This window comes from Pan troglodytes, chromosome 3 (genome assembly GCF_028858775.2).
Source record: "Pan troglodytes isolate AG18354 chromosome 3, NHGRI_mPanTro3-v2.0_pri, whole genome shotgun sequence".
Classification (NCBI taxonomy): Eukaryota; Metazoa; Chordata; class Mammalia; order Primates; family Hominidae; genus Pan; species Pan troglodytes.
In genome coordinates, this window is record NC_072401.2 from 146500979 (window position 1) to 146522053 (window position 21075).

Below are 21075 nucleotides of genomic sequence, written 5' to 3' on the forward strand. Positions count from 1 at the left end.
ATTATAACTAGTACTGTTTTGTGTGGCACAGAGATGAGTTGATGGTAACACTGTTTTTTTTTTATGTTATTTTACCTTAAGTTCTGGGATACATGTGCTGAACTTGCAGGTTTCTTACATAGGTTTACATGTGCCATGGTAGTTTGCTGCACCTATCAACCCGTCATCTAGGTTTTAAGCCCGTATGCGTTAGGTATTTGTCCTAAGGCTCTTCATCCCCCTGCACCCCGCCCCCCAACAGGCCCCAGTGTGTGATGTTTCCCTCCCTGTGTCCATGTGTTCTCATTGTTCAACTCCCACTTATGAGTAAGAATAGGCGGTGTTTGGTTTTCTGTTCCTGGATGGTGACACTGATTCTTATTCACAATACTTTACCAGTGTATTATACATGTGATATTCCTTAAGAACAGACTAACAATTGTTTTAAGACAGTGTGCATATTTATAACATAAGAAATTATAAATCATAACAAGAGAAATTAAGAAATATATTCCAGAGATTAAGCTTCAACCAAGTAAGCAAACACATCGGACTACTTCCTTCAGTGCTTTCTAGAAGATCCAAACTAAATTGCCATAGGATCCTTGCCAGTCCACAAAGGGCTCCTTCCTATGTCAGGAATCTCCAGTCTGAGCTTGGAAAAGGTCACGGTAGGAATTAATGTGTATCCCCTCTTGTTATGCAGATGTGCTGTGGATCGACATCCCACTGATATAAACATCAATTTAACGATACTGTGTTCAGACTCCAATGGAAAAAACAGATCATCAGCCAGAATTCTACAGATAATAAAGGGGAAAGATTATGGTATGTAGAGCATAATTTGCTGATTTTGCTTTAGTTCAAGTTTTGTCTTAGTATGTTTAGTAATTGAAGAGAAAAGGATTTCTGAAAAATGAGCATTTGGGAAAGCATAAAAACACTGGCCTAACAATCATGCAGGAGTAAATTGCTCACTTTTTACAGCTCCAGTGACTCTTACAAGCCCTGAGGGTTCCATCTGGTTAATTACCATGGATTGAAAGGTTCTCAGTAGGTCCAAAAAATTTAACCGTCCTTCAAAAGTTAGCAGCTTATATTTTGTTCATCAGAGAATCAAGATGAATAAGTTCTATTCAGTAGGGGAGAGCAGCTTGTCTTAACATCTTATATACAGAGAAAAAACAAGTGTTAAAAGTAAGACATTTCTCAATATCCAACATGCCTGCCTCAGCAGTTAGGAAAATTGTAAGTGATTCAAATAAGAATGTAATTTTTTAAAAAATGTTTATCTTAGAGAAAACAAAGTAATCAACTTGTAAAAACAAGTCATGGGAATGGGACATTTAAGCAGTATTTTTAATAACATGATTACTTGAATATTTAGAGAGAACATGTAAAAATATAAAGTTGGATAATAATAAAGTTCAAAACACTTAGTATTTTTTAATATTTTAGTATTTATTCCTTTTGAAGGAAGCAATATATCAACCATTATTATGATTCAGGAAACACAGTAGATTAAGATTATTAAATTGATTGCTTTTTCTATTTACTCATTCAATACAGATATTTATTTAACACCAGGAATGAAGCAGCTGTGTTAGTTCATGTGGTATTCAGTTATTTTACTTTTTTTTTCAGGTGTGTGTGTGTGTGTGTGTGTGCACGCGCATCTTTTAAAAGCCAAACCAAAGAGTAATGTGATTTGGAAAAAAAAAAAAAAAAACTAATGAGTCACCAGCTCGATGGAATTTTGGCTACACTTGTAGATTAAACAAAATTCTACAGTCACATTAATTGAGGTTAAGCTAAAATTGGTTACAATATTAACAGCACTACATTTATTTATTTTAAAACACATCTACAGTGCTTACTACATGCCAGACCCTGTAGTAAGCACTTTATACTCATTTCCTTTACAGAACAACTCTATGTGATAGGCACTATCATTGGCCACATTGTACAAATGAGGAAACTGAGGCACAGAAAGATTAATTGTCACAGAACACAAAGTGGCAGAGTCTGGATTTGAATCTGACCAGCCTAACTCCAGAGTTTGTGACCTTAATTATTCAATTATGCTACCTCTCAGTGTGCTCATTATTTAACATTTCTCTTATCTTTTCTACTTTTTTGTAGTCTCATATACACCATAATCACATGGGAGGGGAAGAGGTCGTTAAAAATTACTATCTTTTCACAAAAGCTTTTGATAAAATCTGTTGATAATGACTTATTTGATCTTAAATACATAAAAGGTAATTTTCAGATTAATTTGCAAGTAGCTTTAGAGCTTTTCCATTACAATTAGCATGCAGATATCCAAGTATGTAATGGCCTGCACAGAAGGAGACACAAGACTATACACATGTAATCAGGAGTTATTGAAATAGACTTTGTTATCCACACAACTCTATAAACAGAACATTAAAATATTTTAAATGAAGATATTACTTGACTAAGTTACAACATTTTCACATATAGAATAAATGCATGTTTAAAGACCTTTTATGTACTATGTTTTTATTTTCATTAAAGTGTAGGCTTTTAAACATTTTAAATATTTTGACAGAGCTCTGTCTCAATTTACTCAATATATGCAGAAGCATTTCTACACAAAACTTAGTATGTAAAGCCTTAAATGTTTTTTTTAAAGCATTTTGGTTCAAAGTAAATAATCATGAGTCCCAAAATATCCAGATTCTAATTTCATTGAAAACTTGGTATGTCTTGAAAATTCAACAACAGCAAGCGTTTGCGGAGCATTCTGATTTCATTAAGCTGTACATGGATGTCCTTTAATGTTGATACTATTTAGCAAAGACTGTTTTCATTAAATAGCTCTAGCAAGAAACCCTTTGGTGTATCATAGAACACATTTCAGAGTTAAATTACTATAGTAATTGTTGTTTGGTGTACATTCCTTTTACTTCATGAAAATATGTTTCATTTGATCTAATGCTATGTTTCTTTCCAGAAAGTGAGCCATCACTTTTAGAATTCAAGCCATTCAGTAATGGTCCTTTGGTTGGTGGATTTGTATACCGGGGCTGCCAGTCAGAAAGACTGTATGGAAGCTACGTGTTTGGAGATCGTAATGGGTAGGTTTCCTGATACCACAACAGTATGATATACCAAATGACATATCCATTAATCATTTGGCAAACTGCCACAAAATATTCAAATGATTGTCTCTTTTTGTGCATCAGATGGGGAATACACATAAATATTATTTACTTTTAGTTCCATAGATATAGTGGTTTAATTGAAGAACTTCCAAAAAGATGCTCTCTCAACAGGCTTGATAAATTTCATAAAATAATTTTTAAGGGCACAGAAGTCTTCAGATGGACTTTTCATATTATTTAGGCTCTTCCCTTCATCCTCAACATAAATTTACCATGACAATAAATAATTTGAAAACTATCGTTTTACTTGCTGTATAAATATTTTAAAAATTATATTGGAAGGCTCAAGATTTTTGGTTTTGCCAAATTTTCAGGACTTTAAGTGAGATAATATAATTTGTCTCTATAAGTAGGAATAATACAAAATTAAATTTTAGTCTCAATTTTCAAGGTCACATTGTGGATAATTTTAAGAAACTCTGTGACAAAATCCAAATTAAGAATCTTGTTTTCCAAGTCACTGGCATTCAGGCATATGGCAGAGCTGATACTCTTGGTCGCTACAAGGAACTAGAAAAATGTACTGACCCCATGCTCTTCCCCTGTTCCTCTCTCTGATTAATAGCACAGCATGGATTCTAGTCCTGGCGAGGAAGTATCATTCTCTGGATGAAGGGGAGGGCTTTTCTCATACTCAGGTACTTTTAGTGCCCCCTCCAAACAAAATACTATCTTTAAGTACTTTCTCCGCATATGGGAATTTCACAGTACTCACACACGTTATGGGCTATATTATTTTTCCCTTTAGAAGCCAGGTCTATGGCAAAGCAATTGTTTGTTATGAATTTTATTTTAAACATTTTATTGTCATCAATAAACAAAAGTGTGTATTCATTGTAGCTTTATGGTATGTTTCTGTTGTAGGAATTTCTTAACTCTCCAGCAAAGTCCTGTGACAAAGCAGTGGCAAGAAAAACCACTCTGTCTCGGCACTAGTGGGTCCTGTAGAGGCTACTTTTCAGGTCACATCTTGGGATTTGGAGAAGATGAACTAGGTACTGTACAATCTAGTTCTGTTAAGTTTCATTCTCACTTCCTTTTTCAAGAGGCTTTGTTCTGCCCTGAAGAATAAATACAGCAATCTTATCCTCTACTTGTTGGAAATGTAATCTACAGCAAAGATGACCTACTCCAGAGATTAAGACAGTCCAGTTACATATTCTCTACCAGTAACTTTTCCCTGAGAGCCTTTATATTTTATTTTCACACTAGAAATACTAAAATATAAGGCAGAAAAATGGGAGGCAGGAAAAGAATTTTTTAGTCCTGAAGAGATAATTTTTAAAATGTTTAATGATATTTTTGATTATACAACTGAGTAGTTTGTGTATATTCTCTATCTAAAAACCTTTCCATGTATCCATGTCTCTTGGAATAAATAAAAAAGTTTTGTTGGAATCTGAAACTTGCCTTACCCGCTATTTCTTTTTTCTTTTTTCTTTTTGCCCATTGGGGCATGAAATTTGAGCAAGATGATCTGAGTGCAGATCTTCTTTCCAATAGAATAGAAATTATGTTCTCATGGGACAATCTATGGTATAACATATAATATACTTCTTGGCATGTTTACCAAAATGTATGCAGCTTAAAAAGCAAAAAAGAAGTTGAAATTGAAATATGATCAGTGAGTAAAAATTTTATTCTCTACTAATTTAAATTACAGAGATCAATGTAGTTTCATAGTGACTCCCTTTAAAAAATAATATTCAAACAAACCTTAACTACTATGCTCCTTTAGCCTCAGAGATAAATTTCTAGGCATAAAGAAGAATGTATGTTTCCCATGTTAATCAGAATATTTTCTCTAAAACTTCAGATTTGGTTTTTTTTTACATCAAATGGAGACTTCATCAGAAATAGTTTCATGCCCTTTACTTAGAATAATAAGGGACTCAGACAAGACTGTTGAAACACATAAGATAAGTTTCAGAGCCACAGGAATATAACAATTCAAAGAAGAGAATCCAGTCTATTCTTTGCTTGTTCCAGCACTGAAAGCAATTTAAAATTTTTCCTTAACATTCCCCTACCGCACTCAAAGGAACCAGAAAGATACTTCTCCTAACTTACATCCTCTGTAATATAATTTTAATTTCACTGGCAAACAATGATTTCAAATTTAAAAGAATGAGGACGGGCATGGTGGCTCACGCCTGTAATCCCAGCAATTTGGGAGGCCAAGGCAGGTGGATCGTCTGACATTGGGAATTCAAGACCAGCCTGGCCAACATGGTGAAGCTCTGTCTCTACAAAAACTACAAAAAATTAGCCGGGTATACTGGCAGGCCCCTGTAATCACAGTTACTTGGGAGGCTGAGGCAGGAGAATCACTTGAACCCTGGAGGCGGAGGTTGCAGTGAGCCAAGATCGCACCATTGCACTCCAGCCTGGGCAACACGAGCAAAACTCCGTCTCAAAAAAAAAAAAAAAAAAAAGTAAAAGAATGGTTTGTGTCTGAGTTAGAGATGAATGTTTAAATGTTGTGACTGAATAATTCTGATTTTCCCAGACCTTGCTACAAATGATTCATCATCACTCATTATGTTAACGTCACCACCATTAGGTAAAATATCCCAAATGTCTGTGTACACCTAATACTATTTAGAAGCAGAACTAAAAAATAAAGATATATAATCCTGACTCTCCAAAAGCTACAACCCTGTATATACCTCATAATTAAAATAAATACAGTTGCACTGAATTACATTTTAATGTGAAACTCGCTAGCTTTAATTGAAGAACCATATAAGAAAATGAGTAAGTTTTTGCACCTTTTGAAATAAAAGTATTGAGAGTCTGGGACTTTGCATATTATTTTTTTAACTATAAAGTCAGGATGGATTTGTTGTGAGGATTAAATGAAGTAAACTATAAAATACTTGACAAAATAATATTAATTCTTTTGCTTACATTGCTTTGTACTTTCATTTTTATTTTTTCTGTTGTGCCTACGTTTTTAGTACAAACTGTGTAAATCCTTTTCAGAAGTAGAAAAGTAGCAGGGTGTGTTTAATGCACAATAATAAGAGAAATATAGACTAAAGGATTTTTCATGAGGGAGGACCAAATATAAATTTTAAAACTTTATAAATGTGTAATTATAAATATGGCTTCAAATTTTCTATTCACATGATCAATTCAACACATAGAATTATATGGAAGTAGTGGTGATAAACGGGGTGGTTTTCTCCTAAAAGAGTACCCCATCTGTTGTATTTCATCATTATGAACACAGCTAGCATCAAGAGTTAGAGTTTAGAGAGTTGAGACTGAGCATCAAGGTCTCTCTCTCTCTCTTTCTCTCTCTCTCTCTCTCAATCCTTCTCTCCCCTCTCCCCCAGTGTTTATTTTAACATATTTTGATGTACTTTCATGTCTTCTAAAAAGCTAAAGATTAAGAAGGCACAACCCAATTTCATGTGGCCTCAAATTATCAATTAACGGTAACAACTTGATAACTGACATGTATCAATCTTGCAGAGAAATAAATCAAGATAAAATTTGTCCATTCAATATCCATTCTACAAATATTTATTGAGCACCTTCTCTGTGCAAAGCTCTGTTCTGGATGCTGGGGATGCAGCAGTGGATAAACAGACAAAAGTCTAAACTAGTGTCATGAAATTTATATTGTACAGGAGAAGGAAAATCAAAATAAATTTTTTAAAAAATACGGTATATAAATTGGTAATAAATGCTTTGAAGAAAAATCTAGTAGTGAAGAGGAATTTGTTGGGAGTTGGGGAAGGTGCGATTTTAAAGTGCAGTCAGGAAAGGTGATATTTAAGTACAGCCTTGAAGAGGGGGGAAAAAAATGAACCTAGTGGAGACTCACAGGAAGATGGAGCCTGTAATAGGGGGCTGGAACAGCAAGAACTTGAGACAGAAGCCTGAGCTGGGAACTTGCCTCTCCTGTGTGAAATCACAAGCCGGTGAGGCTAGAGAAGAGTGAACAAGAGGGCAAAATGTTGCAGATGAGGTTATAGCAGTAAGTGCTACTGTCAGGACTTGCTTTTGCTCTGGATGAGATAAGAAGCTATTGCAGGGCATTGAAACAAAGGAGTGTGATCCAACGTACATGATCTAACTCCTTTGAAAAGAATCACTGTGGCTGGTACGTTGAGAATACACACAGAAGAACAAGAGTGGCAACAGGGAGCTCAGTTAGACAGCTGTTGCCATAATCTAGATGAGAAATAATATCTGCTTGCACTGGAGTAGTAGTGGGATATGGAAAGGAGTGACTGGAATCTGGAATTCTGGATGCACTGTAAAGGCAGACATGTGAGACTCTTGCATAATCTTTAGGCAAGTGATTTTCTTGTGGATAGATGGAGATAGATTGACATATAGAATAACTGCCAGGCAATAGGAAGTAAGGACCTCTACTGCTATAAATTTGCTTATTGTTATTTCTTTCTTTAACAGGTGAAGTTTACATTTTATCAAGCAGTAAAAGTATGACCCAGACTCACAATGGAAAACTCTACAAAATTGTAGATCCCAAAAGGTGAGATTTCCTTTTAACCCATTAAGTCAAGTAATTTTCTTCTTCCAATTATTTTAGTTCATTCAATTAATGATAGGAATGTCACAATTAGCAATCAGCCAAGATGTACACTTTTACCATTTCCATATGCTTAGAGCTGTCCTGAAAGGATTTTCTTCGCCTGTCTATGATGACTGATGCCACTATGCAGAACTTTAAAAGCTCATTCATGTCGTCCTTGCTGTCATCACAGAGCAGCATTATATTCATGGAATCAGAGTCCTCAGTTAAAAGCCAGAAAGGGGCCCTGACGTGTGAGGCAGTGGCTTAGGCTCTGGTGTTGGAAGCCATAAACCCTCCTTATTGTTAAGAAAACGAGAAACATACTGGCAGACATGAGAGCTGCTTAGTATGATTTTTGTTAAGTAAACAGGTAAGTTACTTTGGCAGTTCAACATCTGAGCCTCATTTGGAAACTATCTGAAAGCTTGCAGTGCTCATGAAGACTGTGGTGACTAGACAAATAAAAACTTAAGTAGGGTTTTGTTATTTGCTTCAGCAAAAGAAAGATTTGAATGTTTTATTCCTTTAAAGAATATGTTTATCTCACCCCTGGTCCTTCCCACTCACCCATCACAACATTTATACATATGTACTTCAATCATCTTGAATCATCAATAGTCAGTTGTTAATTTCATGGATCAAACCTGAGCTATCAGAAGCTGATAAAATTATATGTTGTCAAAAATACATTAGTCATAAATTTAGAAACAGCTAATCATAACAAAACCTAAGGATTCTCACAGACACGACTGTTGTTGAGCACTAGGACTTGTTACTCTTTAGCCACACCATGCTGCAAATTTCGGATTCCTTCTATACTATTTTCATGACTCCGTTTTCAAATTACAATTCAAGTCTTTTTCAAAAGAATTAACTCTAATAATCTGAAAAGCTTACTAAGGGCACTTTAAAATATTCTTTCTCAATTGCAAATTGTATATGTTTTTCTGAGATTTTGTCCTTTTTCTATACAACAAAACGCTTTTCTGAGGGAAATGTAGGTCGACATTGGCTCTTGCAGAACAAAAAAAGAATCAGTTCAAACAATCTCTGGGCAGTATCACATATCACATATCACAGGTTGATAACATCCCTTCTCTATTTAACTGTATACATTTTCTTTCACAGTAAGATAAATACCCATCTATATACTATAGTGATTTTTTTCCCGCAAGTGTGAAATTAATGACCTCCATAAGAAAAGCAAAGATAAATGAAAATAAAATCAGACACTTAGGGGATTATTGAACCTTAAGAATAAAAATCAAACTAATGTTAATTCACAAAATAGCAGCATTCTAAAGACTCATAATGAGGTGTACGGATTTCACTCAGATATAACACAATTAGTTTCAAAACAGTCATTGTTATTCCGTTATACTGTCTAAGTCTATGTGTTTTTGCAAAGTACCTGGTAGCATTGTAATGGATTCTCTCTCCTTCTCACAAAAATCTTTCTCTCTTCATCTGGATTGTTTAGTCTGTGGCTGAGTTTAGGTGCATTTTACACCTTCAATCTATTATTAGTGTCTAATTACCAAGGTTGCCATAAGGGACCTTGGCTTTGTGATCTTAGTTCTCCTCTAGTAGGGTGGTCTCAGAGTGACATACCTGAAGGCCTGACTTCTCATTATGGTGCCTGTTTCTGGTGAGTCATGTCATGTGGGGGGCCTGGGTTAAGATTTGTGTTTGCTTTTCAGAAGGTGGGGGAAGTAGCAGAGTCCCAAAGAAACCGTCCTTGTACACAGACATGAGCATAAATTTCAAAATTAAACTGACTATAAGAAAACAAATGTTTTTATAAACATTTGTTGGGAGCCTCATGCTGTTTTGATTTGGCCATCAACGTTTATTATCATAATATTTCTTCCTAGATGAGTTGAAGTTCTATATAAGCAGACACTTAAGTATGTGAACAGGATTATTTTGGAAACAAACTAATTACAAGCACAGTAGTGTTCAGGAGGTCTGTGTTAGGGTAGAATTGTTTTTCTAAAATTTTTGAGGTAGAATTTTAAAAAAGATTCTTGTCAGCTAAAAAAAAATATATAGACACATTTTGTTATACCAAAGATCAAACACAAATTAAACTTTTAGGTTAATTGTATTCTCATACCAAAACCCACAGGTTTGCTAGAATAATGTTTTCAGAATAACTTTCAAACATCAGTTGATTTGTGGCCCAAGAAGAGAAAAGCAGGAAACTATGAAATTTTTATTTTCTATATTATATGTCATAGAAGTTACATTCTTACCATAGGATTTATGTTTTTCCTATTTTTCCCTACATGTGCACACACACAGACACACACAAAAACACACACACACACAATGAGGGAGTTTAGAAACCATAGAAACTATATACGCAGTATCTCTTAAATCATTTTGGCAAAAACAGATAAGGTTCTAGTATTACCACCTCAGTCTGTAAGGACAATTTGATCTAAAGCTGTAAGTTACATAATCATTTACATAAGTTCAAATCAATTACAGTGTGCAGCAATCTCAGAAAAGGATGGTGAGATATTCTCTTGTAAAAATTAAATGCCATTGTTTAGCATGAAAAAAAATAGAAAATGCCTAGAACTCAGGAGTTATTTAAGGAAAAAAAAAAAAAAAACTTCCAGGCCGGGCGTGGTGGCTCACGCCTGTAATCCCAGCACTTTGGGAGGCCAAGGTGGGTGGATCACCTGAGGTCAGGAGTTTGAGACTAGCCTGGCCAACCTGGTAAAAACTCCGTCTCTAGTAAAACTACAAAAAATTAGCTGGGCATGGTAGCGGGTGCCTGTAATCCCAGCTACTCAGTAGGCTGAGGCAGGAGAATCACTTGAACCCAGGAGGAGGAGGTTGCAGTGAACCGAGATTGTGCCATTGCACTCCAGCCTGGATGACAGAGCAAGACTCTGTCTCAAAAAAAAAAAAAAAAAGCAACTTCCGAGGAAACAGAAAAGGAATTAAGTTTGCCTCCATGTTAGAACATTGTACACACTCCTGGAATACCTTCAGGGACTGAACAGTCACATCTTATGGCAGGGCAGAGTTAGGGTCAAATCAACACCAGTCACCCAGTTGGCTCAGCCAACCCACAGGATCCAAAAAAGTCTCTAGTACTGAATTCAGCATGCCATAGCCTGGGGGATCCTTCAGCTAGCAATTCTGAAAAACAGATTTAGATGAACTGAGCACAAAATCTTGGCAATAACTTTACTTTCACTTAGTAATGCCATCTGAAACTAGTCAAGATTGGGAGCAAGTCTATCTAGGTCAGACAGGGAGTCAACTGGTCTGATCTCTAAATCTTCCTTAGTGTAGCACTCAGCATAGATTATTTCACCATACTGTGCCCCTTTGTCCATCAAAAATATATAGAAGATGATATTTCTGTCCCTGCTGCATTCTACAGAGGGCTGTGAAGGTGTTTAAATAATCTATTTTAAACATATTACATTCTTTAGTAATTTTTGTGTGTTTATTCCAGGCATTCCAGGATTATTTTCAGGTGATCTCTCAACTTTTAAGGTTCCTTTATTTCCAAAATTGGAATAAAGACATCTATGGAGCTTCTAAGAATGCTCAGTAGAGCCAGGCGTGGTGGCCCACGCCTGTAATCCCAGCACTTTGGGAGGCCGAGATGGGAGGATCACTTGAGGTCAGGAGTTCAAGACCAGCCTGGCCAACATGGTGAAACCCTCTATCTACTAAAAATACAAAAAATTAGCTGGGCATGGTAGTGCATGCCTGTAATCCCAGCTATTCAGGAGGCTGAAGCAGGATAATCACTTGAATCCAGGAGGTGGAGGTTGCAGTGAGCCGAGATCACACCACTGCACACTGTAGCCTGGGCAACAGGGTGAGACTCTGTTTCAAAAAAAAAAAAAGAACTCTCAATACATAGTTTTCAAATTATACCTTGGATGCTCTTTGCTAAATCCTTTCAGAATTACATAAATGTTCCTAGGGGTGGAAATTAAAGAATTCTGACAAAGTTATGTAACTTCCAAGATTTATTTTTATAGAACACGAATTTTTTTATAGTATTGACAAATATTATTTAATTTTTGTTTCAGATGAACTTAAACCAAATGACTTTTTTTGAAACATTTCCAGGGTTTATGTCTCTAGGAATTTGTAAAGGAAAATTATTCTCCATCATGTTGATTTAATTATTATGTACCCACTCTTGCTATATTTTAACATATCATTTATCTGTTACCCAACCAAGTCACACAGACCATTCCCTTAATAAGTCTATAAATTAATAATGCAAATTCCAGGCTCGAGAGGTCATTTTACATACATGTTGTATCCCCAATCTCCTCTGTGACCAACATCAAAAACTGCCCCTCATTCCTCTTCCCCCCATGGCCCACTTACTGCCCTTTGTTTATTGTTTTCTTAATATCTTCATCCTACTTCTTATTAGACTGGATGCTAAAGAGTGCTTTTTTCAAAAAAATCACTTCATAAGAGGAAACCAGTTCTGTTTATCCTTTGCATATATCTCAGGGAGCCAGCAGGCAGCTCTGCCATCCTAAAGAAAGTTACACATAATAGAGCAGCTTTAGCCCAATAAGCCAGTCTAGTCCCAATTCATCAGTCAAAGTTTTATGCAAGTGGCCCCCCTAAGTTGATAAATTCCCACAGTGCCTGTTGACCCAGCTGCCAAGTCCTCTTGCAGCAGGTGGTGTTTTCATGGCCACCCTGACAGTAATACAAACTGTTTAGCAGCTCCATTGACCTTTCAGCTATTAACAGGGATACAGGCTCCACTAGGGACTAGTTTTCAAACATGACAGAATTTCTTAACACTAGAGGTCGTGAACAAGTATATGCCCTATAAAAGTCCATTCAGCATGGTGGATTTGAAGTCTAAGAGGCAAGGAAACATTTTCCACATTTTTGCTATCATCATTATTCTATGTATCCAGTAACCAAAGATGAATATACATGTATCTGCCTGACTATATTTTATTATCAGTATACTAGATTTCCTGTTGTGGTGCACAATACCTTTTCATCTAACAAATCCCTACTAAGCTGCCATATAGCATCTGAAATTTTAGAGATATACCACAAAAGATTTGGGCAACATCAAAGTTGAAACTTCTAATGAATGGATGAGCATGCATACATAATAGATGGTAGCAGCCTGAGTATCACTAAAATTTTATTCATACTTTAGTAAGATTTGCATACATGTACATGTGTACAGACACACTGAAACATACAGGTAACACATGCAATGTTATGTAGAGCTGTCACCTATTTCAAAATAAATAGGTGCTATTACATAATAATTTATGACAAAAAACTTTGTGTGACCATGTTATTTTAAAGGGTTTATGTCTTATTTTTAAAAACCATCATATGCTTTTATTCCAAATGCTGACAGATTTGTATTTATAAAATGCAAAACTACTTCTATTTCTCCCCTACTTGAAATCCTTCACTGGTCTCCCACAGCTATTAAAGATGAATCTAAACTTTTAATTTTTCCCCAACTTTAAGATATAATTGACACATAAGAATTGCATATATTTACAGTGTACAACATGATGTTTTGATAAATGTTGTGAAATGACTGAGTCAAGTTAACTAGCATATCCATCACCTTACCTACTTATCATTATTTCTGGTGAGAACATATATCAGTCTTCTTTTGTGTGTGTGTGTATATATATATATATTTATACATATATATGTATAAGTATATATATGTATGTATGCATATATATATATATATATATATCCTATTTCCTGGAAATGTGACATATGACCACAGCATTCAAAGAAATTTTCTCTTTTATACTAAGTAGTCTCTCTTAAGCTATCAATTTTGATACTTAGAATATCATCTTCTTTAGTAATTGGACAGATTGCTATGAAAACTTGACTGAATTGCCACTTCAAACTGGCATTCATCTAAAAAGCCATAAAATGGAGAATGTGAATGGCGAAGAATATATTCTCCAAAGTGAGACTTATATATTGAGTGAAAAATTCTTAAAAGCATTTTCTTTTCAATTAACATGGCCACCACCACTGCCATGCCCACCACTATCTCTTGTAGGACAATGCTAGAAGTCTGATATTAGTCCTTTTGAATATCTTATACTTTTATAGTAAATTAGTATATCATCAGATATTGCAGAACCTTAAAGACAGATTTAATGTTGCATTAGATATGTCTGAAACAGTCATGCAAATTTTTTGAAAAGATGTTTTCTAGAGGAAGATGTAGCTTATAAAGAAAAAACTGCATCTTAGCATCATTTTGTTACTAATTCATTTTGTTTGATTTAAAAAATTTGTTACTTAAATGACTTATTTTTGTCAACCATGACAAATGAATGATATATGAACATCGAAATTTGGAAATTCATCAGGCTAGTCATCTTCAAAGAGAATTTGAACTGACATTCCTGTGCTCTTTTATAGGAAAGAAACTTGTTTCAAATTTCTTTTCTCCTTTAAAGCATTTAGTGAATCTTAAATTTCTACCTTTGTATGATATGAAATTAAAACACTGGTAGATCTATTGCTTTATAAGTGGGGAAATGGAGCTAAGAATTTATTTTTTGATGATTTCTAAAACAAAAATACTGCATTCTTTAAGTCTTTTGAATTATGTTGTAATACAAGTGTTATTTATTTATTCTGTGGGTGTGTGCACGTGCATGTGTGTGTGTGTGTGTGTGTTTGAGACAGAGTTTTGTTCTTGATGCCCAGGATGGAGTGCAATGGCACGATCTCGGCTCACTGCAACCTCTGCCTCCCGGGTTCAAGCGATTCTCCTGCCTCAGCCTCCCAAGTAGCTGGGATTACAGGTGCAGACTACCAAACCCGGCTAATTTTTTGTATTTTTTGTAGAGACGGGGGTTTCACCATGTTGGCCAGGCTGGTCTCGAACTCCTGGCCTCAGGTGATCTGCCTGGCTTGGCCTCCCAAAGTGCTGGGATTACAGACATGAGCCACCGTGTCCAGCCTATTTACTCTATTTGTTAATATTAGTTGTCATTCCCCTGGGCTATTTTCATCACAATAAAAATAGATAAAATCAGAAAAAAATTCTCTGGTTATATTAAGTTACTAAAGCAATACTTGTGTCTAACATTTTTATCAATTATGGTTTATGAATTAAGTATTTAAATTAAAAACTTGATTTTGGACATGAAATTCTGAACAGAATATATTTCCTTCTTTATATTAGGAAGCAATGGCATTGGCTTTTTTATTATACCCTAATTATTTAGTTTTTATTTTGTGTCATATCAGAGTAAGTACAGATATAATCCAAGATTCCTGATTTCACTAAGTCCTGATTTCATTAGAAGCATTTTTTAATGTCTCCTGTGTTCAGTATATTATATTTGCATTATGTGCTACAGAGGGAGAGAATGAACGAGAAGTTGGTCCCATCCCCTAAGGAGTTTATTTTCACTTTAAATCAGGAGATTGCATATATTATTAAAATGTAAAAAATATTATTTGAGGTAAAACAGTTTGAAACAAAAATACTGTACCATAACCCTGTACATTATAAATTGCCAAATTAATGATCCAGAAGTTCTTGATGTAGGTAAAATTCACCATGATTTGGTTTCCCATTCAAGTCTGTTCTGCTACAGTGCAAATTTCTTTAACACTAATAAGCTCATATACAAAAGAGAATATCAGCACAACATGAAAGTAGTTATGTAGCTTTTCAAGCAAGAGGTAACGAGAATTATAAGGAAAGGAACATGCCCTCAGCCTAGCTGTTGCACAAGCAGAAAAAGCCTTCTCAACTGAGCCGTCAATGAAAAGTAAGTGCCTGTACTGGGTTTCCCTGTCTCTCGATGCATCCCACAGTCTTCCATGGCTCTCTTCAGGGTGCACATCCGCTTTTCAGAGTTCCACTTCCATCATTATTTTGTTTTTTGTGTTTCTAATCTCTCCTGAAGCGACCTCCAGCTACTTCTGAGCTGCTTGCTGGTTGCCCAAACTTTCTTCCAAGGTACCAGCTTTTGTTTTCACCACTGCTTTAGTTACAAAGCTGCACAGATCTTGAGGGGTCTGCCCCAAACCAATTCTTCCCATAAGCCCTTGTCTTAGTCAGCTGAGGTTGTTATAACAAAATACCTAGGTGGCTTAAACAACAGACTTCTGATCCTACTGGAGGAAATCCAAGAGCAGGGTACCAGCATGGTTGGATGCTTGGTGAAGGCTCCGTTTCTGGTTTGCATATTGCCACCTTCTCACTGTATCCTAACACGATGGAGAGAGAAAGCAAGCTCTCTGGTGACACTTCTTATAACGGCAATAATCGCATCATGGGGGCTCTATCTTCATGACCTTATTTAAATCTCACTTCTTCCCAAAGACCCTGTCTCCTAATGCTGTTATTTTGGGGGTTAGGGCCTCAATATGTGATTTTGGAGGGAAACAAGCAGTCCGTAACAGCCCCCTTATTTTAAGTGCCATTTTGTGGAATACAATATTTTTCAGGAACATGTACATTGAATTACAGTAGAAATGCCTATTTTTCTATATTCACTGCTCATATTATAGTTGATCAGTTTCTAAAGCTAGGATATTGCAAATATAATACCACAAATACCTAAGGCAGTTTGATAAAACTGGACCTTGTCTTTTTATCTAAAAGCACATGACATTATTATTTAGTTTCATTAATCTTTTCTCCTAGGTTTTCCCTGTAAGATATTACATAACTTTTCATGTCCTGAATTTCCCATGGAAATATATGCATTAAGTTGATAAACCAAAGTTGATACAGGATATCCACATACCCTTTTAGATATTTGTGTACTGTGGTGTTGATGATTGTATAGTGAGATTAATAGGACCTGAAATGTGGGTACATTGTTACCTTTTTTCCTAAAGTAAGAGGGCCAGTTCAGTGGAAAGAACACTGAACCAGGAAAGAGTTCCAGAATTCTCTGTAACTAGCTGTGTGAAAGCCACTTAATCTCTTCATACACTTTCTGATCTTTTAAATTTAAGAATTACAAAGCTGACCCTCTCTCATGAGAATAAAGTTAAACTTGAAAAATCTAAGTGGCTTCATTATTTGCTTTTATTATGGTTGCATCTTTAACCACAGAAGAAAATTAGATGGATATTTGTGAAATTTCTGACAATGTTATTAGCAGTAGACAGTCAAACCTGTGGCTCAATTCACTAAGTTACTACTGCTTTTGCCTCCTTTGAAAGGTTTAGTGCCAACTCAGTTTCAAACTGCCTAGGTATTAAAGCCAAGTAACACTGTTTCTTAGTGAGCAAGTGAGTTCAACCTGTGAGGATGAGACTTTTAAATCTTAGAAATCCTCAAAATGAAGAAAATATTAGTCGTAAAGAAGACAGCCAATGCTGAGCCCCACTTGTTTTCAGCACATTTCAGGACACAGAAATTTCTAACACTACGTAAAAATAAGATAGAACATTAGCTTTATCCATCCTAAACTCAAATTTTAGAAATGTTTAGTACAAATTAAAAATTAGAATATGATTTATAAGGTATATAAATTCAGAGTTATCCTTGAATTCAAAGGTTTTTTTTCCTCTTTATTCTAGTATCAGAGTTATTTAAGAATACATAATACAGATATTTCTGCAGCCTACATATGCTATAATGTCAAGGAAGGTATTCCTTAAAAATAAAATGAAAGCTGTAACTCTTAAAACATTTAATTTCTTGCTGTACTTCAGATAGTACTTGAAAAATACATTAGGAAATGTGTGTTGCTGTCAATCCTGTCATGAAGTCCCAATGAGATCAATATTACATGGTTACACAGGAAGAGATTCCATTGGCTCCGTTCTTCTACCTGGAATATGATTGTATTATAAATATATGATTCCTCGGCGAAATTGAGTTTGTATAATGCATTGTTGTTTTTAAAGCTGCCTACAAAATGGCTATGTGTAGTCTCAAAACATGCGGTAAATCCTTCAGAATACAGCATTCTACTCCTTATAAGTAAACTGACACTGAAGAAAGAAACACCGATATGACCAGGAAAAATTCAGTGAGCAGCCAGATTAAAGACAATTACGAAGAAGAAAAATATCAGTTTGTGTACTGCCTTTGAGAAAGGCACTAAAATGATTAATAAAAAGATGACACAGCAAGTACTATACTAGCACTTATTCCTATTCGTAAAGCTCCACAGATGGGAGACAGTAAAAATTTATCCCATCATAAGAAATTTTTCACTTCCTTACCCTTTTTTAGGTAAAAAGTGATGAGTATTGGCTTAAAAATGATGAGTGGTCAAGGATAATCACTGTGTATCAAATTGCTTACAGCGTGAGGAAATTCATTAAACCATAGAATCTACTGTGGCATTCGAAGACTGCCTCCTTGTTCAGGGCAAGGACTCCACCCAGTTGGAAGATTTCAGAGCATTCTGTACTTGGAAGTGCCTGAATACACTAATTAATGGCCACATTGATTCCTCCTGGCTGGGAAATGGACCTAATTTAGAAACAGGCCTCACAAACTTGAATATGCATGTGAGTCACCTGGCCATTTTGTTAAAGATTCAAAATCAGTAGGTCTGGGGTTAGAGCCTGAGATTCTGCATTCTGTGGAATGAGGATTTTGACTTATCAATTTTTCCTAACTCATGAGAATGAAAGAAAGCATGGAAGAAAAGTAGTTTTTTAAATGTTAGAGTTGCAAGGGTGCTCTTTTCCATGTGTCCCAATGTGTCTGTGGATAAAGGAGTAACACAGCTCTTATGTTACCTTCCACCCTTAAACATAAAGCTGTCCAAGACAGGCTACAGAATTATTACATCTTCTAATACTTCCATCAGGATATCATACATAAGTATTATTCTTGATCTGCATATCTTGTTTTACAATGAAATGATTTCAAAATCTGGACACCTCACAAAAATTTCAGAATGAGCTCCTTTATTTTTGTTAGACAAAATAGATTTCTGCAGTGCTCATTTGGAAGGGTAGTCCTGCTCAGACAGGATTTATCCTCGTACCTCCGCACAGAATCAAAGGACTTCTCAAGTACTGATTTATTGTTCATCCCCTAAATTAAATATCATGAAATGAAAACTGTTCAGAATACCACTACCCAAAGACATTCACTGTTGGTCTTAGCTATTCACAGAAAGTCATCACCTCTAATGGATGTTATAAATAACTTATGCTTCTCAACTTCCCTTCTTTCAAAAAAGTATCCAAATCTTTATACTATTACACAAAGCAAGCCAAAGTTGGTTTCTAAGAAAATTTTTTAAATTTCTGAAAACAGTGCTTTATACATTAAAGAATGTTGGACAGTTTTTTGAACTAGGGTTTTAGTGTTTCATTATTTGTCATGCGTGAAGGGATTAGGAAATATGTTTTTTTGATTTAAATTAAGTTCAAAGGCTATGGGGATAGCTGTCAACAAATAGGCTAGATATATTCTTTTTTACAAGCCTAAACAACCTCTTGGGTAAGTTTTCTGTTTTGAAAGTTACTCTGACTTCATTTAGTAAAGTGAAGGTTCCAAAAGTTTAAAGAGTTATTGTTTAAAAGAAGAACGAGACAATTTAAATGATTCTTATTAGATCGTACATTAAAGCACCCAATTTTCCAGTCCAATAAAATTAAGTATGAAAATGGGTTAATGCATCACAGATATATACCCTAAAGTTTTGTTTAGATTCTATCTAGGTGTGTATATGTAGTACTTAAGTATATGTAAGATGGTCTATTTCAACATGACAATAATAATAAAGTTTAAAGGTACTGTTTATTCCTTTTTTGTTTCTCTTTATTTCATGTAAAAGGGCCCTGTTCTTTTCAGTAAAAGGAAGAATGTCACCATTACGAAGAGTTATTGGAGGGGAATGGTTGGAATCACCAAAAATCTTTGTCAGATGCTACCAAATATTAGAAAAATGAATTTTAATGTGTTGACTTAATTCCCATCTGTAAGAGAAGACAATCCTCTCTCTTTATCTCATGCTCACCTTGACTTCTTAGCCTTCGGTTTATTTACTATGATTATAATTATTATCAAAATGCATCTTTCAGAATGAGTATAACTGTACCTTGGAAAAAAACTTTAAGACAAGTTTATTTAGGCAATAGAGAGAAATACAGTAAATGTTTTGTGTTTATGATATGAAAGTATAGCAATTAGATTTTAAGGATATCCCTCCCCTGAATGGCCCATATTTTCCTAATATCTTTACACAACAACATAGAAGGGGCGCAAACACCCTTTTAAAATTCCATATTCTTATTAATTTCATTCATTCAATAGATTTCTATTAACCATCTTCCATGTGCAACACATTCTTCTAGGTCCTGGGGAGCCACAAGAGATGAGAGGAAGTGTTTGTCCTCATGGAGTTCATATTTCAGAGAGTGTATTTGAGAAAGTTACTACTATACAAATTCAATTTAATTTATTTATTTTACTTATTTATTTTGAGATGGAGTTTCACTCTTGTTGCCCAGGCTGGAGTGCAATGGCATGATCTTGGCTCACTGCAACCTCCGCCTCCTGGGTTCCAGCAATTCTCCTGCCTCAGCCTCCTGAGTAGCTGGGATTACAGACACCCAGGACGACACCCAGCTAATTTTTGTATTTTTAGTACAGACAGGATTTCACCATGTTGGCCAGGCTGGTCTCAAACTCCTGACCTCAGGTGATCCACCCACCTCAACCTCCCAACATGCTGGGATTACAGGTGTGAGCCACCATACCTGACCTAATTTAATTTAATAAACATTTATTGACTGACTATACAGGATTTTCCTAGTTCCTATGAATATGAATACTTGAAGAAGATAAAACACATGGTGGTATAAATGTCATCTCTCTATAACATCCCTTAAAGTAGTTGCCTCCTCACCTGTATTTCTATGATACTTCATGTGTGCCTGTATCATAGCAAAGATCACACTGCATTATACTTTTGTGTATGCATGTTTGTCTTATCCTCAGTGGTCTGCGTGAGGCTCAGGATCCTGTACTATTTATGTCTTATCTCCCTGAAGAGCGCAGTACTTGCCCAAGTAAATGATTGGACTTGAAGAGGATTGAGTATGTAGCTTCCGCCCTCAGAAAAACTTCAGTGAAGAAGGGAAAAAAATAGATAAATAGCCTATTCCTGAAGAGAACCCTAAAAGAGACAGGCAATCTTTTAGGTAAATGTTCATATTAAGGGAGCCCTGATAGAGTAACAGTTTAAAAGAGAGAGGATTGATTTAATATAATAAGTACAGAATGTTATTTATCAACTGTGTAGAACAAAAAAAGATAATTTCTCCCGGTATTTAAATAAAACTTGAGGGAATTACAATGTTTGTATATTACAGCCACACAGTCTTATA

At 35.4% G+C, this 21075-nt stretch overlaps 1 protein-coding gene across 2 annotated transcripts in view; it reads left to right on the forward strand.

Annotated features, from left to right (window-relative positions):
- The window catches only part of HHIP (hedgehog interacting protein), a 94754-nt gene that overhangs the window by 65219 nt on the left and 8460 nt on the right, over window positions 1–21075 (forward strand). For both annotated transcript variants that reach the window (XM_009448363.5, XM_001146476.7), the window contains exons 8-11: window positions 686–807; window positions 2960–3083; window positions 4035–4165; window positions 7599–7680. In XM_009448363.5, coding sequence (XP_009446638.1) covers window positions 686–807; window positions 2960–3083; window positions 4035–4165; window positions 7599–7680 — 459 coding nt within the window. The remainder of the gene's footprint in view (window positions 1–685; window positions 808–2959; window positions 3084–4034; window positions 4166–7598; window positions 7681–21075) is intronic.